At 52.1% G+C, this 27,075-nt stretch overlaps 1 protein-coding gene across 11 annotated transcripts in view; it reads right to left on the minus strand.

The window, feature by feature from the left end:
- The window catches only part of PRRC2B (proline rich coiled-coil 2B), a 74,289-nt gene that overhangs the window by 23,471 nt on the left and 23,743 nt on the right, over positions 1–27,075 (minus strand). For 6 of the 11 annotated variants that reach the window (XM_040963663.1, XM_040963660.1, XM_040963665.1 and 3 more), the window contains 12 exons: positions 26,800–26,977; positions 23,271–23,373; positions 21,264–21,336; positions 17,548–17,691; positions 15,481–15,722; positions 14,937–15,058; positions 14,445–14,587; positions 7,521–7,611; positions 6,240–6,417; positions 5,035–5,353; positions 3,780–3,982; positions 1,386–1,578 (listed from right to left, as the gene is read on the minus strand). In XM_040963663.1, coding sequence (XP_040819597.1) covers positions 1,386–1,578; positions 3,780–3,982; positions 5,035–5,353; positions 6,240–6,417; positions 7,521–7,611; positions 14,445–14,587; positions 14,937–15,058; positions 15,481–15,722; positions 17,548–17,691; positions 21,264–21,336; positions 23,271–23,373; positions 26,800–26,977 — 1,989 coding nt within the window. The remainder of the gene's footprint in view (positions 1–1,385; positions 1,579–3,779; positions 3,983–5,034; positions 5,354–6,239; positions 6,418–7,520; positions 7,612–14,444; positions 14,588–14,936; positions 15,059–15,480; positions 15,723–17,547; positions 17,692–21,263; positions 21,337–23,270; positions 23,374–26,799; positions 26,978–27,075) is intronic. The other 5 variants (XM_040963664.1, XM_040963662.1, XM_040963666.1 and 2 more) reach the window with 1 other exon arrangement.

Here is a 27,075-nt window from a genome sequence, read left to right on the forward strand (position 1 = left end):
AATCTAAAAAAAAAGGGGTCCGGCGTGGTGGCGCAGTGGTTAAGGTCCTTGCCTTGCATGCCCAGGATCCCATATGGGCGCCGGTTCTAATCCCAGCAGCCCCTCTTCCCATCCAGCTCCCTGCTTGTGGCCTGGGAAAGCAGTCAAGGACGGCCCAAAGCCTTGGGACCCTGCACCCACGTGGGAGACCCAGAAGAAGCTCCTGGCTTCGGATCGGCATAGCATCAACCGTTGCACTCACTTGGGGAGTGAGCCATCGGATGGAAGATCTTCCTCTCTGTCTCTCCTCTCTGTATATCCGCCTTTCCAATAAAAATAAAATAAATCTTAAAAAAAAAAAAAACAACCAACCATTCATGCTTTTTAGATTTTTCAATAAGATGTGCATACAAACTGAAATATCTGTGTATGATTCTTTACGCCAATAACATCAATTATGAATAATAATAAAAAAAACAATTAGAAAGAACAAAGACAATAACCTAGCAGCTGAAGTCTTCACCTTGAACACGCTGAGATCCCATATGGGCACTGGTTTTAATCCCAGCAGCCCCGTTTGCCATCCAGCTCCCTGCTGTGGCCTGGGAAAGCAGTCAAGGACAGCCCAAAGCCTTGGGACCCTGCACCTGCCTGGGAGGCCTAGAGGAAGCTCAGGGCTCCTGGCTTCAGCTCCATCCGTTGCAGCCGCTTGGGGAGTAAGTCAATGGACGGAAGACCTTCCTCTCTGTTTCTTCTCTCCTCTCTATATATCTGCCTTTCCAATAAAAATAAATAAATCTTATACAGAAAGAACGAAGAGGGGAAGCTGACATTACCGCAGCATCAGGGATGGGTGCTAGTTCACGTCCTGCCTGCTGCACTCTGCCATGGCTCCCTGCTCACCTCCTGTAACCTGCAGACCCTCATGCTGGGTGTCAGGTGCTGGCTTCAGTCGACCCAGCCGAGCGGGGGGAGGGGGGAGCTCTAACGGGAGTGAACTAGTGCATGGGAAACTTCACTCTGACATTCAAAGAAAGTAATCCTTAAAATAACAAAATCAATAAATAAATGAAAGAAGGACAATGTGGCACAGCAAATATTTACAGATTGCAGTGTCAACATCTCATCCCAGCTGTTCTGCATGTACTACACCATCACTATTTTCTTTTTAAAGATCTGTTGTTATTGTTTGAAACGCAGTTAGAGATCAATCTTCCACCCACTAGCTCCTGAAATAGCTGCTACACCCAGAGCTGGGCGGGAAGCAGGCCACACTCCAGCTGGTGCCCATGGGATGACAGTGAGCAGGAGGCTCAGCCTACGGGGCCCGGTGCCAGCCCGCTGTCCCACAAGCAGACGCCCTGAAGCCCTGAGCCTGTACTCTGGACAGCCAGTTGTGAGCTTACCTGAAGGGTGTAAGGTCGAGGGATAGAAATCCACAGTCCGCGTGGGTGTGATGCGGGGGTCCATGTAGGAAGGCACCATCATCCAGCGTGGGTCGAAGCCCAGCATCGGGGGGTGGTGTGGGTAGAAGGTGCGCTGTGGGTGGGAGGGCGGAGGGTACATGGGCTGCCAGTGCTGCATCTTGTACAGCTGCTCCTGCTCACGGGAAAAAGAGCCAGTTAGACAGATGCCACCGGGCGGAGCACTGCCCACACAGCTCCAGAGCACGGCGAGAAGTGCTGGGCGGCGATCGGGCGACCCCACGCTGCTACAGCCTGTTCCAAGTTGGGCTCAATGAAACCACGGCTCCATGCTGATACCCAGGACCCAAGCACACTTGCAGTGCCCCAGACAGGCCACACTGCCTGCTCATCACACACTCCCCTGGCACTGACCGATGCCAGCATTCCTCCCAGGAATCTCTGGATGCTTACCGCTTCCCTCCTACTTTGCAGCCACCCCGAGAATAGGCACCAATCCTCCCCACTTCTCTTCCTCTATCCTCGATCAATCCTCCCCACTGAATAAGGAAAACTACAAACAGTGCTGGCTGCAGCTGCCTCAGCTTCACAGCAGTCACTGTTCCCCCGCAGCAGGGCTGTGGGCTGCGGTGCCCTGCCGGAGCCTGCCCCATCTGCCAGGGCGGCACTCCGCAGCAGGTGCTCTGCTTTCACTGTCCCCACACCAAGGAGATGCCAAAGAAGCATTTCCTTGACCAGCCCAGGTGCTCTGTGCTGTTCATCATGGAACGGCTGCTCCTCCTTTCTAAATACAATGTGCTCTTTTCTGCGTTTCTCCCTGCCTGAGTCAAGCTTCGTTCATGGCAGCAGCCTTGCCCCAGCACCACAGCTGTGAGGCAGCACCCCACTCGGCTGCCAGGCTGCACAGGTCCAAAGTATCGAAGAACACTCAACTCCAAGGATCCACGCTCTACTCAGCAGCAGCCTTGGAGCTGTGTGCAGCCTAAATCGGCACCCAGCAGGTGACCCAGCAGCTGCCAGTGCTGGGCCAGTCTTGGCTCTAGACACAGTAGAGGCTCACCCTGATGCTCCTGGTGGGCTAGATTCTCTGGAAGGCTTCTCACAGCAGCTTTCTGGAGTTCCTCTCTCCCACACCACACAGACAGCTGCCTCTCCAGCTCCCAAACCACAGGAATCCTCCCGCGCCGCCGCCACAGTGCCTCCAGAATTCTATGCCCAAGGACTGCCTCACCCATTGCTGCGTCCTCCCACCCCTAAAATAGTGTCTCAAGCCAGCAAGAGCACAGCACTGACAACTGCAAGTGGCATCACAGAGCCACATGGCAGGGGAGAGCCAGAACAGGCTCTGAGCAGACCCAAGCAGGTGAGGGGAAATAGCTATCAAAGTTGAACTCCTCGTGTGTCTCTAGCACGTACACGTTTCACAACACGTGTAGTTAGCAGTGATAGCTGCCAGGCACACACTAGGCAGTACCTACTTTTCCCTGGCTCCATCCACACCCTACTCCAAGATGAGCATCTGCCAGCGAGGGCTTCCGGGGGGTGGGGGGGTGGAACTACTGCCCAGAGACTGGCACGACTCCAACCACCACCCACATGCCTTCTTGGGCACAAACGCAGTTCAGACCCTCTTATGGTTTGCAAAACTCCAATGATGATGACATGGAAGAACCAGTTTATGGGTGGCACTACATACACCCCTCACTGTCGCATCAAAGAGCAGCACACATGCCTGACCACCTGACTCACACAAGGCTACCTAATCTTACCAGCATGAGCTTGGGGACCTCAGTAGGCAACCCAAAGCCCACAGACCTAAATTCAGAGCCCCAAGCCCCAAGCTGACTGGACTCCTTCCTGCAGAAGCATGGCAGCTCTGAACCAAATGACACCTCCTTAAGTTAACCTAACAAAACTCCATGGAAACTCTCAGCAGTACCCAAACACCAGGTCAATCCAACATGGGGCTGCACTCCAACTAACTGGACCTCTGGTCCCTGGATAAATAGATTCTGGCTGGGGCCAGTCTCACAAAGCGACACATGTTGAGGGCAACTCCTGACATCCCTACCAGGGAGTTCTAGACTTTGTCTTTCAGTCTTGAAAGGTAAGATCAGAGAGGAGGCAGAGAAAGGGAGACAGACAGGGTGAAGCACCCCCTGCAGTACTGCTCCCCAGACATCTGCAACGCTGTCCGGGTCTCTCAGGTGGCAGGGATCCAAGACCTTGAGCCGTCATCTTTTCCCTCCCAGGATTTACGGTAGAAGTTGGAGGAGCAACCAGACATGAGTGAGTGCAAACTCTGCAGATGGGAAGCAGCAGCTTAACCCGTCCCAGCCCATCTGTGACAACAGTCCAAGGGTCGTGGACACTCACCTGCTGTGTCTGCTGCTGCTGGCGCTGGAATCGGGGCGGAAGGGTCTTCTGGTATTTGCTGAACTCCTGGGCAGGGGAGCTGGCCTCCCGGGCCTCTTCCTCACTGCTGCTGCTGCCGCTGCCTGGAGCCATGGCTGGGGAAGCCGTGGGAGCCTCTTCTGAGAATGTGGCGGGAGCTTCCTGCACGGGGAACTCTGGAGATGCTGGGAAGCGAACAAGCAGAGAAGGCCGCCATGAGCTGTGTGGCAGACAGCTCCTCTCCTTGTTCCAGGCTGCCGCTCCCACCCAACCAAGGCTAGAAACTTCCCACTAGGCTCCAGAGAAAGAAGCTATACAAAACAGGACTTGCAAACCAGAAAGCACAAACTTGCTCAAGAGTCTGAACTACTCCACATGTGAATTGAGCAAATCCAAAGGCACATGACTGAGCCCCTTTACAGCCTCCACCTGCCTGCTTCTTCCCGTGTAATAACGAGCGTGCCTGTGCCCGACACTGCCCTCTCGGTGAGTCCCGTGGGCCTGGCCGTTCTTCACGCACACTGTAGGGAGGCAGTGCAGGACATGCCGACCCAGCCGCTGCTCAGGAGCACCACCCAGGAGGCCTTTACACCTGACTAAGCTGAGTCAGGAAAATGATCAAGAACACAGCTCCTATCCATGAGAATTTCAACAAGACACACACTCCTGGTATTATAGCCACGTGATCTGTTTCTCTGAGAACAAATAACAGAAAAAATACATTCCCCCCAAGAGAGGGGCTGTGAAGGACCTGGGGCCCTGAGAGTCTTCCTGCATCTGCAGCTCTGCTTACGCCGCGCTCACAATGGCAACCGTGGGGATGGAAAAAGCAGCGCCACGCCAATGCGCATGCGTGCCTCCCCTAGCCAAAACCTAAAACGTGCTTCCTGTATGTTCTTGGCAAATCCAAACAAAAAATTATCTTAGGCAAAAGTGGTTTCAAGTCTGCAGATACTTCTTTACAATAACCACGTCCATAAACGTTTTGGAGACCCTCAATGATAAACTACAGAAATCACAGCACCTAAGCACTTCCGGCTGCACTTTGCATGTACTTCGGGCAGGTACCTACTGTTCACCCCATCTCAGAGATGAAGAAACAGACTCTAAAGAGGTGAAGCTCACTGCCAGTCCAAGCAGCTAGGACAGAACTGCAGCTTTGAGATCAAGTGAGACGCAGTGACACACCGTCCACCACAGCCAGGACCCCGGGTGCTGCTACAGGGCCAGCACTTACCTTTGCGGACAGCAGGGCCATTCTCCTGTGGGGACACCTTCTCAGAGCCTGGAGATCGGGGGACGTCCTTCTCCACCGCCTTCTGGGCCTCGCTGGCCTTCTGGGCCTGCTTACACTTCTGGTCGAGCTGTTTGAGTTTGGCAGCACAGGCGGCCAGCCTCTCCTCCCGAGCCCGGCGCTCCTCCTCCTCCCGGCGCTTGCGGGCTCGCTCCACAGCCTCCGACATCTCCGACTGGATGAACTTCTGCCGTGGGGGTGGCCTGTCCTCCTTCTCCTCCACAGACTGCTGCCGGAACACACTGCCCGTGGGGGACTTCTGCTAAGGAGACCAAGTCTCAGATGAACCAAGGATGCTCTCCTGCTGGGACTTACTCCCCCTGCCACCACGCCCCCGCAGAGCCTCCCCGGACCGCACTGGCAGGCGGCAGGCAGGCAGGCTGGGTTCCAAGGCTGACCTGAGCTCGCTCCATCTGGCCTGAGCTTTGTGTAAACACCCACTTTCTAGATCTTGCTTTTACAATGGCGCTAACAAGGGAAGGACTTGGGTCTGTGAAGGTGAGAAGAACGCATGCTGGCCAGTTCTTGGCCCCACTGACACCAGGGAGCACCACAAATCCCCCATTCCTTAGTCAGAATACTGCTCCACTCCTCTCACAAAAATACATAAACCTTTGGGAATAGACAGACTCAGAAAAGAGAAACTGACTGTATGGCAGCAAATCTTTATATAAAGTTATCTTAACTGGAGCCAGTATGGTAGCCAAAGAGGCTAATCGCCACCAGCATTGCCAAGAACCCACATGGACACCGGTTCTGGCCGTCCCACTTCCCGTCCAGCTCCATTGTCTCAATGTGTCTTCCCACACGGACTGTGACTGCCGAGAGATGCCACTGTCCGGGCTGAAAGCAGACACTAAGTGAACCTCTCCAACCTCTTCAACCGCTTCAGAAAGATTTTTGTAGCACATTTCCCACATTTCTGCAACCTTTACGGCCAGTGCAAGACCCCCACCCCCCACCCCCACCACCAAAGCCATTAAAGAAAAAGCAAAACATCCACCCAGGCTTTTCTAGAAACCCAGCCACTGGGATTTCCGAGCACACAGGACCGCCACGCAGCAGCCTGTGATAAGCACTGTGTGGGGATTGCAGTGAGCTTGACACGCGTGTGTGTGTGTCACAGAAGCCTGCAGGGCCCACAGTACCTGATATTCAGGGCCTGGTGCCCAGCTGTGAAGCTTTCTGGAAGGTGGTTGTGCGACACTGCGGGACGTGACTGCAGCTTCGCCCCAGTCCTTCCCTTCCTCTGGGGCACGCCTGGCATCGGCGCCGTCCACAGAGCTCATGGATAACTGCCGCTGCCTCCTTGGGTCCCAGGCATTCCTGGAACACACCACGCTCACGTTAGCTCGGCCCCTGCAGCCTCACTGCCCTCCACCGCCTGCCCTTTGACACACACGAAGGTGCCGGTGTGACCCAGCACTGCTCAGTCGGTGATGTCCAGTCCTCAGCAGCTGCTAGCCAAGGCTCCCCAAGGCTTGAAGGGCCAAGGGGCTTGCAGAAGCTAGCGTCCAGGGGAGAACCGAGACCCTCGCATGGACAGCCCCGGATGCGCTCGGACACAGCTAGTGTTTGACAAACACCCCCCGGAGGATTCCCAAGGGTGTACTCTTTCTGCTCCGTCACTGCCAAAGCAAAGAGCCCCATAAACACAGCTGGCAGAAGGGCAGAGCCGGGGCACGGATACTCCTGTGTGTGCACATAGAGGGAGGAGAGCAAGCCAAAGCCGCCCAGGTGGCCCAGAGAAAAACACTTCGGACTGCTACCTGAACTCCGAGAAACACAGAGCCGCTGAAGGCTCCTGAGACAACACCGTGTTCTCGGGTGATCCCCAAGGCCTAGCGTCAGGGATGGACTCAGAGACAGTGAACTACAGGGTGGAGCTGAGGGCTGCCATGGGGACTGTCCGGGAGCGGAGGACACACCCGGCAGTGTCTGGAAGTCGGCTATCTGAAAGCAGCTTCGAGAACAAAGAAAAAGAGAGAGAGTCAAGGAGAGATGGTGCGGGGAGCTCAGCTCTAAGTGTCTCTGCCACTACAGCGCTTGCATCACTGGAGTCCTGGCTGTTCCATTTCTGACTCAGCCTCCTACCAATGTGCCTGCGAAAGCAGTGCAGGATGGTCCAAGCCTTGGCTCCTGGCTTTGGTCTGGCTCATCCTGGCCACGCTGAACATATGAGGAGTGAACCAGCAGACAAACACCTCTGCCTGTCACACTCTGATTGTGCAAAACTGGGGAGTGAACCAGTGGATGAACACAGCTTTCTCCAATTCTGCCTTCCAAACAAATTTTTAAAAAACAAAAAATAAAGAAATCCAGCCTACTGGTCAAGAAACTGACCAGGTAAGGCCGTACTGTGCGTGGGGGAGAGCGCGGCCAAGGGGCAAGCATGTGGCTGCTGTGGAGGAGGGAGGCGTTGCACTGACCATTTGGGCCTGCCGTCCTTCACGGCTTCTTCCTCCTCTTCATCATCACTGAACTTGAGTTTCTCAGAATAGTCCACTTCTTCATGGAGGCCTGCAACAAGATGGAAGCCAAGGAAGAAAAGGGAAAGTCAGTGGTGCTGCAGGCACCCGAGATGACCTGGTGTCGCAGGAATGACGCCCCGCCTCTGCTCCACAGCCCTGCGGCCACGTGCACGAGTGCGGCTTGCACATGGCAGAGCACGTGCTCACACCAGCCATCCCTACACACTCAGGGTCTACTCCAGACATGGTGCTTTTTCTCCAGTTCTGGAACTGGTCTGTCGATGGGTACATGCCGGCGAGAGTGAACTGAGCGCCAGTGAACTGCAAACTCAGAGGGTGAAATGTCACGTTATATGTGCTACATGGGAGCATCTTTTTTTTTTTAAAGATTTATTTTTATTATTTTTTTATTGGAAAGGCGGATATACAGAGAGGAGAGACAGAGAGGAAGATCTTCCATCCGATGATTCACTCCCCAAGTGAGCGCAACGGGCCGATACTATGCCGATCCGAAGCCAGGAGCCTCTTCCGGGTCTCCCACACGGGTGCAGGGTCCCAAAGCTACCTTTAACCACTTGCGCCACCGCGCCGGGCCCGGGAGCATCTTTTTAAAAAATAAATACGGGCCTGGCGCGGTGGCGCAGTGGCGCAGTGGTTAAGGTCCTTGCCTTGCACGCCTGGGATCCCATATGGGTGCCGGTTCTAATCCCGGCAGCCCCTCTTCCCTTCCGGCTCCCTGCTTGTGGCCCGGGAAAGCAGTCGAGAACGGCCCAAAGCTTTGGGACCCTGCACCTGCGTGGGAGACCTGAAAGAGGCTCCTGGCTTTGGACCGGCATAGCATTGGCCATTGTGCTCAATTGGGGAGTGAATCATCGGACAGAAGATCTTCCTCTCTGTCTCTCCTCTCTGTATATCCGCTTTTCCAATAAAAATAAAATAAATCTTAAAAAAAAAAAGCAAAATACAATAACAAAAGTATACTCTAACAAAAAAGTGTAGTTAGAATGAATGAAAATCTAAGTTGTAACTATATGGTGACTACCATGAAATCCCTTGGAATATAAGTGAGCAGATAGGAACCCGTACGAAAGATACACCATGAAAATCATTAAAGAAGCCACAGAAGGGGCATAAACATAGGAAAAACTATTTTATCTGAGAAGCAGAGAGACAGAAAAAGGACAAATTCAGCCACGTACTGCAAGTCTCATATTGGAGTGGGACTGGCCCAACCCCTGCTGCCTCCCCTAGATACACATGAGCAAAAGCTGGAAGGAGACTTTTATTTCATTTTCAAAGATGAAAGAAAGCTTTGCAGGGTATGTTATCCTAGGCCGACAATGTTTTTCTTTTAGAATCTGAAATATGTCACTCCATTCTCTTCTTGCCTGTAGAGTTTCCTGTGAGAGATCTCCTGTGAGCTTAATTGGCCTTCCTTTATATGTCAATTGATGTTTTTCACGTGCACATTTAAGGATCTTTTCCTTATGTTCAACTGAAGAGAGCTTGATAATCATATGTCTTGGTGAAGATAGCTTTTGATCAAGCCTGTGGGGAGTTCTGTGTCCCTCCTGGATCTTGGTTCCCAATTCTTTCTCCAGATTAGGGAAATTTTCCTTGATTATTTCCTTAAATACATTTGCAAACTCAGCTTCTCTTTCTGCACCTTCCGGGACTCCCATAACTCTTATATTTGGCCTCTTAATAGTGTCTTTCAATTCTTGAATACTTTTTTTGGCCTGATCCAGCTCTGCTTCCAGCTTTTTGTTTGCTTCCCCCTGGTGACAGGAAATATTTTCCAATTCTGAGACTCTTTCTTCTGCTTGCTTAATTCTATTTTGGAGACTCTCCACTGTACTTGTAATTTGCTCTACTGTGTTCTTAATTCTTCCAGAGTAAAGAAAAGCTAAAAGAATTTGCCTCTTCCAAACCTGCTCTACAAATGATACTTCAAGATGTTCTCTTGACAGAGAAGAGGAATAGCACCTACCAAAACCAAAGGCAAACGGGAAGAACATCCCAGTAAAAGGACAACAGAAGACTAAATCAATGAACAACCCATTCCTAAAATTACAGGACCAAAGTACCACCTATGTATATTTAACTCTAAATGTAAATTGCTTAAGCTCAATCAAACATCATAGATTAGTAGACTGGATTAAAAAACAAAACCCATCTGTTTATTGTCGGGAGGAGACACACTCTAACAAAGATCAGAGGAAACTATATCACATGGGTTTTGTTGTTTTCTGTTGGTTTCATCTCTTCAAAATACTTTCTTCTGATTAAATCATTCAATAACTCGAAGATCATACAGTGGCATCATTTTCTTCAAGAAGGTTCTTGATTTTCACTTCTTCAGCTACACGTTATACATTTAATAGCATGTTGTTTAACTTCTTGGTGTTGTTAATTTCTTTTTTCTCCCGGAAGTTGATTTTGTTTTGTGGCTCTTCATTTAGGGGATGTATAGTAGCTGTGTAATGGAGACTGTCATATCTAGTAACATGTCATTTAACTTCATGGCATTGTACATTTCTATTTTTCTTTCTATTGTTGATTTTGTATCATGACTTTTCATTTAAGGGAATGTACAGTAGTTATGTAATGGAGACTAACAACCAGATGTGAGGATGCAGTGTGGTATGCATCTCTGTTTCCAGACAAAGATGGACTTACAATGAAACTGTTTATATTATATTTTGACAATAGGATTCTGGACTCTCTGCCATTGTCCATGCCCGCAATGATGAACATATGACTGAGTATGAAGAACTATATGTTAATAATGATATAAAGGAACTGGGGGCGGGGGGGAGGGAATTCGGGAGGGGATAGGGGAATATGGAACTGTATCATAAAATGATAGCAATAATAATAAAATGTGGAGAAAAAAAAAAAGCTGGAAGGAGACAAGAGCTGGGACTACAACCCAAGTACTGAAATATGGAATGCAGGCACCCCAAGTGATGTCTTAACTGTCCTGCTAAACGTCCAGCACCCTTAACAAAGTCACATCAATTCGATAAAAATCTTCAGCAAAACAGAAGCAAGAGGACCACCTGCCTTCTCATCAACCCAGCACGACCAGACACCAAAGCTCAACAGAAGGCGCTGACCAACGTTCGCAACGCACACAGACCCACCACCTCACTGAGCTCTAACTGCCGGGAGCACTGCTGTCCCAGGCGCCCACGCCGGCTCCAGCCCGGGGAGACTGAGATGGAGATCTGGCTGCTGCCCTTTGCTTGGTCCAGCCCCAGCTTTATGGTCATTCAGGGAGTGAGCTGAAGATCTCTCTCGATTACTGCTTTTCAAATAAATACATCTTAAAAAAAAAAAAAAAACCTCACCAAATATTAGCAAACAGTATCAGCTTATCAAAAGGCAAGGTTTGATCTACACTGTAAGTTCCAATTTACCATTAAAACATCTATCAGGCCAGACATTCAGCAAGGCTCTTAAGATGCTCTAATCTCGGGCCTGGCGCGGTGGCGCAAGTGGTTAAGGCCCTCGCCTTGCACGCCCGGGATCCCATATGGGCGCCGGTTCTATCCCGGTGGCCCCGCATCCCTTCTGGCTCCCTGCTTGTGGCCCGGGAGCCCGGGAAAGCAGTCGAGGACGGCCCAAAGCCTTGGGACCCTGTACCCACATGGGAGACTTAGAAGAGCTCCTGGCTCCTGGCTTCTGATCAGCTCAGCTGTGGGCATTGCAGCCGCTTGGAGAGGGAATCAGCAGACAGATCTTTCTCTCTGTCTTTCCTCTCTGTAAATCTGACTTTTCAATACAAATAAATCTTGAAAAGCAACATCCCCGTACTGGGGTCTCCAAGGCATCACCAAATGACCATCACTCATCCCCTCTGACAGAGCAGAGCGGCATGAACAGATACGAGGACCAGCACTAGAGCCCGACCCCTGTCATGCTCCTGGCTGCGGTCTCGGCTACAGGGCTTGTGTTCAGCCGAAATGCTTGAACCCCTGCCACCTCTGAGGGAGTGTGTGAGGTAGCTCCTGGCTTGAGTCCCAGCTGCTGCAGGCATATGGGGGTGAAACAGAGAATGGGTAGTGGCTCTCTCCCTCCCCTCACTGTCTCTGAAAAAAAGAAATACATCGATCTTAAATATACATACACAAAAACAGAACAAAGAGCACCCAGAAAGAGAGGTGAGCACTTTCTACAAACAACTGGCTTTCAGCAGTTAAGAAAGCAATTCAACAGGGAAAGTCTTAACAAACAGTGTGGATAAATTGGATTACCCACATCAAAATAAATGCATTCAATTCCTATCTTATGATACACACAAAAATTAATCCAACATGAATCACAGAACAAAACTAACAGTTTAAAGCTATAAAACGGGCCCAGAGTGGTGGCCTAATGGCTAGAGTCCTTGCCTTGAACGCGCCACGATCTTATATGGGCACTGGTTCTAATCCGGGTGGCCCTGCTTCCCATCCAGCTCCCTGTTTGTGGCCTGAGGGGGAAGTTGAGGACAGCCCAAAGCCTTGGGACCCTGAACCCGGATGGAAGACCTGGAGGAGGCTCCTGGCTCCTGGCTTTGGATCGGCACAGCACCGGCCATTGCGGCCACTTGGGGAGTGAATCAATGGACAGATGATTTTTCTCTGTCTCTTCTCCTCTCTTTATATCTGACTTAGCAATGAAAACACACACACACACACACACACACACACACACACACAAAGCCTAAACTGTATCTGGTCAAAACTTTATCAAAACACAGTGTTAAAAAGGGAAGTGTGGTAGCCTTGTGGCTAAAGTTCTCGCTTTGCATGTGTCAGGATCCCAGATAGGTATCAGTCCATTTCCTGGCTATTCCACTTCCCATCCAGCTCCCTACTGCAGCCTGGGAAAGCAGTCAAGAAGCCCAAAGCCTTGGAACCCTGCACCCATGTGGGACATTTGGAAGAAGGTACTGGCTCCTGGCTTCAGATCGGCGGAGCTCCAGCTGCTATGGCCACTTGGGGAGTGAGCCAGCTGATGGAGGATCTTTCACTCTGTCTCTCCTCTCTGTAAATCTGACTTTCCAATAAAAAATAGATAATTTTTTAAAATAGATAAATCTTTAAAAAAAGAAGAAGAAGAAGTGATGATTGGCTACCTTGACAAAAAGTTGGAAAGCATCTTCGTGAAATGTTAATTTAGAAAATACAAGGACTGAATAGCAGTGGCGGAATGCAGGTGGAAAGGTGCTGTCTGCCAGTCAGGACCAGGGACAGGCTGAAGCTCAGCTGGCCACACCACCACGATGGTCACAAGGGAGGAGAAGCAGGAAATGGTGTGTGGGAGCAGAGCAAGCAGGCAGGTCACACACACTGCTGCCGCCAAGGGCTTCCAGCCAGCAGGCCCTGGGCGGCCCAGAGCAGGCAGGTCACACACACTGCTGTCGCCAAGGGCTTCCAGCCAGCAGGCCCTGGGCGGCCCAGAGCAGGCAGGTCACAATGCTGCACTCTGACACCAGAGTTCCTCTCTGAGACAGTCACCCAAGCAAAGTCAACTTGTCACTCATCATGGATCCAAGTTACATAAATGGGTAAGCTGTGGTACAGCAACACGGCAGCAAGCACCACCACACAGATAGCTAACACAACCCTGCTCAGAGCTGACCCGTCACCCAGGAGGAAACGGCGCCTGCAAGTGAGGTGGCCCAGCATGCCCACGTCCGACACAGGAGCATCTGGGTCAGAGCCCGGCACCCACTTCCAATCTGACTCCCTGCCAGTGTGCACCCCAGGAAAGTGGCCTAGAGTACTCAAGGCACTGCCACTCATGCGGGAGTGAGGAATGGCCTCAGAGTGACTCTCTCTCTGCCTTCCAAACACAAACAAAAATTAAAATCTCAGATGTTCACTCACTTGTAGTTGGATGCGCAATCCTCCCACACCTGCTGGGTGTGGCTCAGAGCTCACCTGGCCATCGCTTGAGGCACCACTTCCGGGCCTACATGTGGTATGTGACCTCCCAAATGGTTAGAAGGTCAAGGGGAATACATGTGGAACATGACCTCTGACATGACCAGAAGATCAAGGGATACAGGCGTGTCTTGTAGCCAATTACAATGTCTGGTGGGTGGGGGGCCTGCTGGAAGACGCCCTCCTGCCCTCCCTTTCCTCAGTCTTCATAATTTGTAACCTGTGCAGAATAAAGTGACATTCCTCACCAGCTTGTCTCTGGTGATTCTCACGGCCAAAGAACACCATTGCCTAACCTTCAGTGACCTTGGGGCCTCCTGGCTGGCTTACACCCCGAGAACTGGCATCCGAACAGGGTCATGAAGCCTGGACCCTTCTGACTACGTAAAATTCAACAGAAGAAGCAGATCCTGAGGAGGTAAGGGAAGATCAAATGGAGGAGACTCAAGACAACTTTCTGGTGTGGCAAGGGAAATGTGGTTTGTTGACGTGGTTGTTGTTGCACATTTAAGGTGGGTAATATACTGTCGTTGTAGCACAGTGGCTTAAGCTGCCTGCTATTGGCACCACTGACATCTGTCCACACAGGATGTCAGCACCACAGGTGGTGGATGACTTACTACACTGTACCACTGCCCCAAGAAAAGAGATGTTTTAAAAAAGCGTGACTTTCAACAGAGTTGTAATTTATCTGCAAAGTAAAACAATTTAAACACAAACACACAGTTGACTGGGGCACAAAGAGCGAAAGAAGATGAATTAAGAATGCCAACGTCTGCACATTGCCAAGATCAAGACCAAAAGCCAAAGGAGGGTACAGCTCACTTTCCAGTGCCCAGCTGCCGACTAGTGCCCTAACTCCCACTGTGCCCTGGGAAGACATGAACTTGTGTCCCAGGGTTCCCAGCCCCAGCAGACTGCAGTGCCGCCCTCTGCCACGGCCCACCTGCCCAGCCATCATCCGCATCGGTGTCCAAGTCGTCGAGGCCCTTGAGGTTCTCGGCATTGATGATGGTGGGCCGAGGTGCCCGCTCCACCAGCTGCCTCAGCGGACGGATTGGGCGAGCCATCCCCAGTCTGTTTTCTTTTCTGAAATGATAAACTCATGTCAGGGACACAGACAGAAGCAACACTGAAGACCTTTCAGAAGTCAGTTCGCCACTAGTCATTCACAGCCGATTCTTAGCGCCAGTCGCCTTCTCCCAGAGACAGTGTCCTGTCACCTGGTCACCTGTAATCCTGTGTTCACTGCTCACACACAGGCCAGCAGTACCAGACATATGCCAGGAGTGCAACTGTGGCAAGAATATGGAAACATAATCCATCTCTCGTCCACCCCATACACCCTAGTGTTTGGACAGCTTTTTGTTCCCTGGGAGCCCAGAAGCTGGCACCTTCACATGCATCAACCCCCGGCACTGTGATGTGGCAACCTTACCCATCCTGCTCATTCATCTGGAACTGTCTAAAAGGAACGCGGGGTTCCAGGCGGAGCTGAGGAAGGGGGAGAGAGCCGCGTTCCACTGTGCCCTGGTTCTCGGATGACTGTGGCGAACACATCTGAAACGTAACACCAATGAACAGGATTTTCTGGTAATGGCTCAGATTCCAACTTCTATCTAAATCAGAATTGTTTCTTTCAGAAAGCAGAAAATGGGAAAAAGAAGCAGGAGACTCTTGGGGTTTCCTGGTGGAACCCTACCACTGTACCCCCAAGTTCTTTCCTTCCATCAGATGTCAGGGAATACTGCCTCTCCTTTTCCTCAAGATCCACATCACCAGGGCAAGAAGCCAAAGGCCCTTAAGATGAAAAAGGGGACAAGAAAATGCAAAACTCCTGGAGAGCCTCCAAGGAGGGTCGGGAGGGCCAAGCGTGAGCTGCGGAGGGAGAGCCCCGGTGGACATTCAACCAGTCGCATTAGGTTCTGCGGGCCGGGAACAATCCAAGCCCGCAGGAAAAAACACACACTCTCAAGACTTACAAAGGCAGGAAGCATGTCATGGTAGGTAGGAGGGTGGTATACACTTCCCATGAACTGTGAGGCCCCTTTGCGGACTGGCTGAGCCGGGCGGAGAGAGGGGTCCTTAGAATCGCTGGCACATGTCGAGGAGGGGGCTCCGTCTCCCGCACTCGAGTTCCTGCTGCCCAGCTCAGTTGGGGAGGCGCCCAGAGACGTGGCAGAAATTATGTTTCGCCCACCGCCCTCCCTCCAGCTTGTCACATCTGGAAATCGAAAGGGGCAACAGGGGAGAGGAAAGAGGAGGGGAGGGAGGGGTCGTATGAGGTTCTGAAGGTCGAGGGACCCCCCTCATTCACCACCACCACCACCAAAACTTAACAAAACAAACAAAAAAAGGGGGAGTGGGGGGAATCAAGAAATGTTATGTCTGTTAGGGAAAACTGGGGACAAACTGTCAATGAGCTTGGCCTTGCTGAGAAATCTCACTGTAAGAGCAACACCAAACAAGATCCAGTGGGAGAAGGCAGGAGTAAGGCATGGCGCTCTGCTCAGAGAAACCTCAGCCACCTGGCCACGGGGGACAGAGCTAGGGAAAGCAGCCTTGCAAACACTGGCCTCAATTTCTTATTTAAACCAGAGGGAGCTCCAATCCAAGGAACAGGAGGTGTCATTCCATGGGGGTGGTGCTAAACCAAGGACAACTTTATTATCTCTGCAAGACAACCTGCCACTGCCACACTCGGACTGGACACTCCAGTGGATGCCTGAAAGCCCCTACGAGCTCCATGTCTGTCCCTGCGCACACACCTGCGTCACAGAGCGCTGTACTCCCAGCGGCGCACCGGAAAACGACATGGTAAAAGACCTGACTTTACAGAATGATTCTCAGATGGCAACAGGCAAAGCAGGACTACAGGTCAGGTGAGGCTACTGCCCAGGCCAGCCCGAGTGAGGTCCACCTTCCCTAGACAGGGGCCCTGGAGGCTCCCGAGCCGCAGCAGCAGAGACCAGCGCTCACCTCTCCGGCCAGCTGCCTTCTCACCTCCTCACATGAGGAGATGGAACTTCTGGAAGCTTTTTCTAGCTTAAATTTTTATAGTCCTACAGGGTGAGTCATCTTAGTTGATTCCAGAAAGATACAGTTCTTGTCCTGTATGTGCGAAGCAGACAGCCGCTTGCAGGCCTAGCGAAGGCCTTGTGCGCTGCACATTCAGCTTGAGGGATCATCAATTCTGACTCAGTGTCCCGGGATTCAAGACGAGCAAAGCAAAGCACGGCACAGCTTAGGGGCTGTCAGACCCCGACAACAGCAGCCAGGTCAGGATCCCTGGGCAGAGCAGGGAGCAGCTCGACGGCACCTGCACGTCTAACCAGCACAGCTCCACGGACAACACCCCTGCCAGCTCCCTGGCCAGGGCAGCAGGGGAACACGTTAAAAATATTGAACCCGGGGCCCAGCGCAATAGCCTAGCAGCTGAAGTCCTCACCTTGCATGTACCCGGATCCCATATGGGCAGCAGGCCCCACTTGGGCCAAAGCCTTGGGACCCTGCACCCAGTGGGAGACCGGGAGGAGGCTCCTGGTTCTGGATTGCTGCAGCTCCAGCAGTTGTGGCCACTTGGGGAGTGAATCAATGAACAAAAGATCTTCCTCTCTATCTCTCCTCCTCTCTGTATATCTGACTTCCCAATAAAAAAAAATCTTAAAACAAACAAACAAACAAACAAAACCAAGATAGATAGATACATAGATAGATAAATAATAGATAGATCCTAATATTGTTACATGTGAGAACGGGCAGAAACAAGTGTTTTTTTTTTTTTTACAAGCCTCCCCATGTGATCCCACAGGACAAGGCTAAGGCAACAGTGGCTTAAACACCAGCTCCTGAACCATCCAGCATCCTCTGTCCTTTCTCTCACATCTAGCAGGGCAAAAGTAGCAACTGGAAGGCAGACGGGGAGCGGACAGGCCTGCTCCAACTAGCCCCCGGGACCTGGCCAGCAGGTGCAGAGCCAGACCTCCACTGGCAAGGAAGGGTATCTGCGGGCCCAACAAAAGCCAGGCAAGGGGCCACAGTCTACTTACTCTGAGGGCGGAGGCTTGGTCCGGGCCCATACGACAGATCTAAGACGCCCTTTTCTTTGCCAGCCTTGTCCTGCCCTCCAGCTGCTTTCAGCGTCGGAAATTCCTCGGGAGAGAAGGATAGTAGTCGGCTTGAGCCCCTTAAACCTGCCAAGAGAAGCAGAAACGGCAGCAGGTGAGGTCAGTACATCACTGTTGGCTTGCCCGGCTCTGCACAGTGGAAGCAGAAAGCCTCAAGTGGCTTAAATGACCCCCAGGGGCCAGCAGGCAGTGGGCTGCAAAAGGCCAAGGTGGGACATCACAGCTGCTCCTCCATCAATCAGATGAGCAAAGGGGACGCCAACAGAAACCCCTCACCCTACGCCTACCCCCTAGAATGGCAAGCAGGAGCACATCCTCTGTCCGCTCCAATTTATCATTCTCCATAGTTCTACAACCTTGAAGGCCAAATGCTTACTCCCCTGACCCAGGGAAGGGCTCGTTCCTTCGCTCGCTTCTCAACGCTACAAGCTGCTGCAGAGGACACAGCCTTTTCCTAGTCTGGCTCCTGGCATGTCCAGCACTCAGGCAGAGGCTGCCCTGACATCCAGGTGCTGCAACGTAAGGTGAATAGGATCGCCTCCTCCTATCCAAAAACCCAGGGAGTGACATCACTTCCTGCTGGACTGGTGCAGCACACCTAGTTTCCAGCACAGACTAACCCCAACTGGCCCCAGGCATTACTAGCAGCACCACTGACTCAGATCTGGGGAGGAGGCTGGCCGGGCCAGAAAGCCAGAGCAGGGACTGCCACAATTCACTGTGGTCCCATTCCGCAGGGTCAAACACGCTCAGGGAAGACCAGACACATCGCTCACTAACAGTGAAGCCCAAGCAGGACCTCCACCACATCACAAAGGGTCAACTACTCTGGGGGAGAGACTCTGACTCCACAGTCGGTAGTGAAGTCACGTTAAAAACTTGGTTGTTTATCTGAAACAAACAAAAAAAACCCTCTCTGTGTATTCTGTCCCTTGTTCAGCCTTAACAGGCACAAAGACATCACTGGAAGCACCAATGAGATCACCCCTGCAGGAAAGGCCTGGACCCAAGGCTTCCGGCCAGAGCAGCAGCACCCCTTTTACAGCTTTCCAATGCGTTACTCGCCATCCACCAAGAGAAACCAAGGCAGCCGGAGCTTGTCACGAGCGCATCTCTAGAGCCTGTGGGTGGGCCCTGTCCTGCCACAGCCAGCCCCTCAGGCCTCCGGTGTGTTGCAGGCAATCAACTTAGTCAACCACTTCAGGAAAAGTCCTTCTGAACTCGGAATCATATAAATACTTGTGGGCAATGTCCCCAGATCTCCATACCCTATGACATCACCCACCCCAAGATAGGAAAACGGAAGCCAAATCCTTATTTTGGAAGCACCTGGGCCCACCTCAAACACTCACCGAGGAATTTGACAGTTGCTTTCTAAACCAAAGTTACTTTTTCTAAAAGTTTATCTCCTAACTACAGTTACACAGACAGGGTGACAAGAAAAAGAGATCGTCCATCTGCTAGTTGACTCCCCAAATGGCCACAATGGCCAGAGTGGGGTCAGACCAACTCAGGAGCCAAAGAGCTTCTTCTATGTGGAAGCAGGACCCCAAGTGCTGGGGTCCGTGTGATGGGTGTGGAAGACAGGAAGGTGTGGAAGAGTATTGTTCCATTGCAGGCAGAGGCGCAAGGAACTTCCCGCTGCATGGCAGGGCCCCGTGGTTGTCTCTACGACCACCTGAATGCAGCTCCGCCTCCCTTTGCATGGACACCGGACAAGCCCGCTGAGATTTCTGTAATCTATTTAGGCATTGTCTGCCTCTGCGGAGTTAACATTTACCACCAATGCGAGCTTGGAAGTTGATGTTACTGATACCCTTTTAGCAAAAGGGCCTTTTATTATTGCTGCCGCCATTGACCATATGCTAATCAAGGGTGTTCCGTCCCCAGGTGTAGTGGGAATCTACTCTTTCCCTCTTTCTTTGATCTTTAGGTCCTTCCTTCTGTGATGCCTTTCCTCCCTTAACTGATTCAAGATTAAGTTGTAGAATGAGGATTGTAGTAGGAATGTGTTACTGATATGCACCACCTATTGAGAACTTCCTGACCACAGGGTCCGGATGGAAGCGGCAGAATTATCCTTAGAAACACCCACTTAACCATGACGTAAAAAGTCTGAGCCAGAGTTTGACCGTTTCTGTATAAGTAAAGCCGACAGCTTTCCAGCACTGTCCATTATGATCATGAAAGCGCAGTGGTCCATTTTGTTCTTCTTTATGCCTCATCCGCGCACCCTTCTCGAGTTCTAAACTCAGCTGGAGCTGGACTCTGGCACCCAAGCACCTGGGCCATCTTCTGCTGCTTTCCCAGGCCATCAGCAGGCAGCTAGATCAGAAGTGCCACAGCCAGGACTTAAACCAATGCCCATGCGGCATACTGACATCACAGGTGGTGGACTGACTGGCTATCCCACAATGCCATTCCCCAAAGTTTGTTTTTAACAGGCAATACAGTTACACGGTTCAGAAAGAAAAAGCCAGGGCCTGTAAACTGCTACAGCGTATGAAGTCACGCTTATAATGCCACAAGAAGAACAGAGCACTGATTCGTGTTCTGGCTGTTCCACTTCCAGGTCAGCTCCCTGCTAACGTGCTCGGGAAAGCAGTGGGAATATGGGTCAAGTTTCTGGGACTCTGCCACTCACATGAGAGACCTACACAGAATTCCTGACTCTGGCATCAGCCTGGCCCAGCAGCAGCCACTGCAGGTACCTGAGGAGTGAACCAGAAGACAGCTCTCTATATCACGTTTTCAAATAAATAAGTCTTTTTTTTTAAAGGCATAAGTCCTCCCAGTCAGCCCTGTGGCCACGTGCCCTTCAGTTCTCCCTTCTCCCTCAGGGATTCCTTCCAGAGGTAGAGCATTGCCGAGCTGGTTTCTCATCTGTATCTCTTCCACAGAGGGTAACACACTGTGCACACCTTCCTGCGTGCTTACTGCAGAGCACACACTGCAGACCATGCTGTCTGAGCAGATGGCTTTTTCTTTATGCCCAAATGGCATTTTGTGCAAAAACCACAAGCCTCCAGTTACACTGCTCTAGTAAGTTCTCTCACACAGAGGCAAGCACAGGTCATCTTGGCAGGCACCACAGAATGGCCTTCCACAGGATTATGCCAATGTACTTTGGTGTGTGTCACCCTGGGGATTCTAAACAAAAAATTCACTATCTGTTCACTTAGAGAAAATTCTCACCCCTTAGAAATAAGTGTACACAAAGCCAAAGGAGCAGCTGTTGCGTTCAAGCCCCTAACAGGCTGCCAGGCACCTGCAGGCGCCTCACAACCCAAAAGGCACAGCAGTTGGTGCTTCTGAGAAGTCCCTGTGGGGCAGAGGCCACGCGATGCTTGGAATGCTGCTGAGTCTTGGTCCCCAAGCAGGCAGGCCTACCCGTGAGGCTCATCTCCAGAACGCAGCTGAAAGCCACAGCACAACATGCCCTTCCCGCACATGGGCCCAGCAGGGAGGGAGCTGGGTGCTGGCAACACCACTGAGCAGGCGCAGTGTCCTGCAGCCGCACAGTTGGAGTAAGGCAGCAGGGCCAAGGCGTCCCATCCCAAGCACCACCCTCAGTTGTAACACGCACTGAAGGCCTGGCGCCATCAGCAGCCCCATCACCTCTGCTCCCACATACTCACCACCTTCGGGTCCTGCTGGCTTTCCATTCAGCTGTGCCCATGACTTTGGTCCACCTGGCACTGAATTTGTGTTCTAGAAGAAGGAAAAGAATGAGGAGAGAAAGTTTAGACAGTCCTCTGCTCAGTAGCTGAGTGCCTAAGAAAAACCCGTGATCAAGTTTCAGGAATAGGCATCGGCCACTACTTTCAGAGCCATGTCTACACAGCAACTACTATAACACACGGTCCCAGGACCTGGAAACGGTGGATGAGAACAAAGCTACACAGCTACTTACACAGCAATGCCAGGACTTGGCCCCATGTCTGCCTCCACACTATGTCACTGCTCACCAAGGACAAACCCAGGACAAGAATCCCACTGCGCCTGCGTACACTAGAAGGCCAGCTGCAGCAGTTCCCGGAGTCACCGTTTCTCAACAAGTCACGACTCCCCCCTAATCCGGGCATGCCTCTCTGAGCCCTGCAGCAGAAGCTTGCTCCATCACACACAGCCGGACGCCCAAGGAAGGCTCAGAGGAGGGACTTACAGCCACCCAGCGGGAGTGGCCCCAGCCCCCTGTGCCTCAAGCCCCGAATCACTGAGCTCACTTGTTTCCTGCAGCAGAACCCATGGACCTGGCCTCCTCCCACGCAACGTGAGGCGCAGAGGGCAGAGGACGCGCTGTGGGAACCTCCAACACTTACTGCATCAGCTGCGCCCCTTTCCTGCCACGCCCTCCCTCAGTGCAGAGCTGACACCTGCAGGAGCCCTTCACAGATCAGCCAGGACCCTGCAGCAAGCACAGCGGCCCTGGGCTGCTCTCGCTCTCCTGCCTCACACCAGAACTATACCCCACCCTCTGGTACCTTGTGCAGGCCAGAGCTGACTCCCTCACCTGCACCCAAAGGCACCAACCTGGGGAGAAGCAGGTGCAGACACGAGTGGCCAAGTCTGTGTCAACCTCTGAATGGCACCAATGCTGAGGAGCAAACCCTGAGTGTCTTCATCCCCTCCGTCTGCCCTAAGAGTGAGCCCTAGATGAAGTATCCAGGCGCTGTGGCCTCACCACGGCCCAGCCCTGACGTAGCAGCTCCAGAGGGCCTTGTACCTAGGTACACCGGCCTGTCACCACGCTGACAACCAGGGCCAGGGCTGAAACACAACACCAACTCAAACCTACACACTGGCCAGCAGGCTCGTGGGGTTAGGCCACTGAACCCAGAGTCTCACACGAGCACAGCTCAGTGTCGGCTGGAGGAAGAAGTGATCCAGAAAGCACACTTCTCTCATACGGCCAGAAAAGAAAGGATCTGATATTACCCGGAGACCACCATAAATACCAATCAGGGTAGTTCATGTTGCTGTCAAGAGCTGGTGAGCACTAGGAACCTAGGCCAACACATCCCAAAAACCCCGACTCCCCACCCAGCTCTCCAGCAGCACCCCCATCCATCTTGGAGCTGACCCAAGGCCAGAGTGGGGCCCTGGGGGACCCTTTCTTGGGCTCCATGATGAAGCAGGGCACTGCTGAAGAGGGAGCACGGCGGAGAGCCGCTTCATCCAGCAGTGCTGGAATTCACACTACAGGAACAGCTGAATCATAATTAAATCATGATTTTTTGCTTTTAAAAAAAAAGTTTTTGACAAACCCATGTATTTACATGTGAGTCCTTTGAGACATTGAGCTCAACAAGGACAACGTGGGCCTAGTGCAGCAGACATGGCAGCACGTGGCAGGCTCGGAGAAGCCCTGCAGCAGGAGAGCCCGGAGTATCTTCCACTGCCGGCTATCTCGGGACACTGCCCCGGAGCGTGGGCAGGAAGCGCTGAACCCAGTGTCACTGAGCCTGCTGACATCACGTCAGGGCCAGGCAGCTGCAATCCCAGCCCCCACTCTCACCCTCAGCTGGAGTCTCTCCCACACATTCTGTATCAGTGACCACGGCAATTTCCCATGCTGCTTCCCTAAAGTAAACCACATTTCTTGACAATAGGGCCGCCATCAGGAGAGGGTCCCCAGCACCCACCTCCGGACTGATGGACTGAGTCGGTTTCTGCAAACTGGAGACAGATTTCTGCAAACCCGGCTGCGGCTGCAACTCCGGCGGCTGAGAGGCTGTCGCACTGGAACTAGACACAGGCAGGAAACACAGTGGGGTGAGGGTAGCACAGGGTGGGCCACGGCTGCTCAGCTGCTTCCTGGGAGCAAGACCTCATCTGGCCAAGACAAGAAACACTTTCCCCAACTTCGCCAGTCTATGGTGGCAAAGACCAATGCGAACAAAGCACGCCTGGCCCACCCAGTTAAGAGGCCAGGGCTGCTTCTCCTGAGGAGCCTCTGGTCTACAGAACAGAGAGTTGGCTGCCAGCAATGACAGACACAAAAAGCAAGTCGCAGGCGCCCGGGCTCCTGACCACGACTTCACTTCCGCTTTAAGACACGAGCAGATATTCTATCTTCTTATGGCTAAGAAATAGAAACCCATAACAACAACAACAACAAAGTTTGGATAAAAATTTGAGAGATAAGAGACAGAATGAGACAAAGAGAGATTGAGAGCCCCCATCCACTGGTTCTCTCCCCAGGCATCTGCGACAGCTGGGCTGGCTAGTGTCACAGGTGAAAACCCAATTCCGGTCTCCCACAACTACTTGGGAATCACTTCTGCCTCCCAAGCAGCGGCTGCCGGAGTCAGGGGCGGGGACCAGGTATTCAGATGAAGGATGTGGGTCACTTCCGCCTCCCAAGCAGCGTCTGGGGGGTGGGGGGGTGGGGGGTGGGACCAGGTATTCAGATGAAGGATGTGGGCAGCCTAACCAGCAGGCCAAAGACTCGCTCCTCAAAGTTTATAAACACACCTGAACATAGAACTGTCACCACTTCATCCTTCAGAGACCAACTCCAAGCAACTTTTTCTATACTTACAGGATGACAATATATACATAATTCCAGGACTTTTAAATGTAGTATATTTGAACATCATCTCCTATCATCTACCTCTTTATTGTTTGTTTCTTTTTTTATTTGTTTTTTTTTTTTTGCTTTGTTGGTTTTTATTTTATATTTTTTTTAACTTGTATTCTTTTCTTTTATTCTTTTTTATTTTTTCTTAAGATTTATTTTTATTGGAAAGACAGATATACAAAGAGGAGGAGAGACAGAGAGGAAGATCTTCCATCCGATGATTCACTCCCCAAGTGAGCGCAATGGCCATTGCTATGCCGATCCGAAGCCAGGATCCAGGAACTTCTTCCGGGTATCCCACATGGGTGCAGGGTCCCAAGGCTTTGGGCTCCTTGACTGCTTTCCCAGGCTGCAGTAGGGAGCTGGATGGAAAATGGAGCTGCCAGGATTAGAACCAGCACACCCATATGGGATCCCAGCGCGTTCAAGGTGAGGACTTTGGCCACTAGGCCACCACACCGGGCCCATACCTCTTTTAATAACACAGAATAACTGGATGGCCTATAATTTGGCCCACCTCCAATTCTGGCACTTTTTCCTATGAGAGATAAAGCTGCTATGAGCATTTTTGTACGTGCGTATCCACACACGTCTGTCATTCAGCACCATGCAGCAGTCCTCAGGTAGGCTCTGAAATCTGAAATCTCTAGCCAGGGACCAGCAAGGTGGTTCAACAGCTAATCCTCCACCTGCAAGTTAGGCATCCCATATGGCACTGTCCCAGAGGCTCCACTTCCCATCTAGCAATTTGTGTCTGGCCTGGGAAAGTAGTGGAGGATGGCCCAAGACCTTAGGACCCTGCATCCATACGGGAGACCCAGAGGAAGATTCTGGCTTTGTTTAACTCAGCTCCAGCTGTTGCATCCATCTGGGGAGTGAACCAGCAGATGAAGATCTTCCTGTCTGTCTTTCCTTCTCTTTGTGAATCTGCCTTTGCAATAAAAATAGGTAAATCTTTAAAAACAAAAAACATTATTAAACTGCCAGCTAAGAGCCCATGCTGCTATGGTCAGGGTTAGAGGGTTAGGATCAAGGTCAGGATTAGGGGTAGGGTCAGGGTCAGAGTTAGTCAGGATTGGGGTTAAAGAGTCAGGGTCAGGGTCACAGAGGGTCAAGGTCAGGATCACGGTTAGAGGGTCAGGGCTCTAAAGGGACAAGAGGACCTGGGATGTTGACTTCTGCCTGACACAGCAGCTTCCTTGTCACTCCGTCTATTCAACACTCTGCTCAGTGAGATGCCAAGAAAGCAGTGACCACAGACTCCATGCAACGCCAGCGGCCTCTGTAAGCCGAAGCCTACTCCTGTACACCCTTGTCCAAGGCTGCCACTGTCCCTCCTCTCTGTCAGCTTCTACCAAGACACCTGCTTCCAGGAGGGGCATTAGTGTGCCCAGCCACAAGGACTGACTCCTGCCTGCCAACAGCCCCCAGGGCACCAACTCCTTCAGGCCCAGCAGAGAACCACCAGTACAGGCCGCTTTACCTCTTCATAGGGGAGGCATGCCCAACATAGTCTGCACAATATGGGTGAGACTGGAGAAAGGCTCCCCCACCTCACAACTTGTAGTAGTGCTGGCTGAAACCCAGCACAGCATCTTATCCAGAGCCGCACACACCTGCAAGGGCGATGGCGATGGCAGACACCTGCCAGCGCTGATGACCTGACCACGCTACCACTCCTCACAACTCAGGGCATGAGAGCAGGCACCATTCCCACATGTGGAGGCCATCTAACACCCAGCTGGAAATCACACTAGGGGCCATCTGATTCCAAATGTCACGCTGTACTACACGTCAATGAGTCCCTAAGCAAACCATTAAACAGCAAGGGAGGACCTACTTTAGTTACCGCTACTTGCTAGCCAAGTGGCTGGGCAGTGTGGGATAAAGTCACCGAAGTCGCCAGAGCCATGCCCCACGCCAGCTGCAATGAGAGGAGGACCGTGTGCCATGTGACTCCTGCCCTGCACTGGCAGGCATACCCTGAGACACAGGGCACGTGGCACAAGGCGTTCTTCCTTCCCCCTGTCAGGCAAGGCTGGCAGCAAGTTGCTGCCACCCAAGCCCTCCCAGTACCAAGTCTCCTTCCTAGACACCCTAACCACGGCTGGACAACCAGCAGATTCACAGCGGAACAGTGTGAAGGCTTGGTTCAGAGGGTTCACCAGGCCATGTGCCCACCCTAGCTGCCTCCGTGACAGACCCTGGGCCTCCTGCAGGCCACAGAAACAGCCTGTAGAAGAGTAACTGACCTAAACACCAGCTCTGTCCACCGAGGCTGCCCCAGGAACTGGCTCAGGGTCATTACATCAGCTCCCCAGGGAGATAACGCCTTTCCTAATAAGGCACTGGGGGGCCCTGCTCTCCGGGGACAAGGCTGCTTGGAAACGAAGCTACCAAAGCCAGGAAAGTTCCCAAAGGAAATCCACAAAGCCACCAAGCTCCACATGGACACCAGCTCTTGAGCACACAGCTACTCCAGCAGCACCGCCTCCACCCTGTGGCTCCCAGTCTGGACTACCACCCGCCACCTCTCCACTTGCACCCAGTGGCTCCCCCTCTGGACTACCACCCGCCACCTCTCCACTCACCTCTTTGGGTCTTGCTGGTCCTGCTTGTTTGCCCATCCCGTTCCGTCCTTGGGTACTATCACGATGGTGGGGTCGTTTCCTTTGTTTTCCGACTTCAAGCTTGGCAGGTTTGCAGGTGGTGGCATGCGCCGGGCTGTGGCAACTTTCCCAAGACTCTGTAAGCCATGTCTAGGAATAACTGCAGGGTGCAGAGGGGTGGGACAGACAACACACAGACCAGCTGCAGTGTGCTGTTCGGCTCCAAGTGATCGCGACCACGTGCACCCAGGGCAGACG

Source organism: Ochotona curzoniae, unplaced genomic scaffold (assembly GCF_017591425.1).
Source record: "Ochotona curzoniae isolate NIBS_2020 unplaced genomic scaffold, NIBS_Ocur_1.0 scaffold_3208, whole genome shotgun sequence".
Taxonomy (NCBI): domain Eukaryota; kingdom Metazoa; phylum Chordata; class Mammalia; order Lagomorpha; family Ochotonidae; genus Ochotona; species Ochotona curzoniae.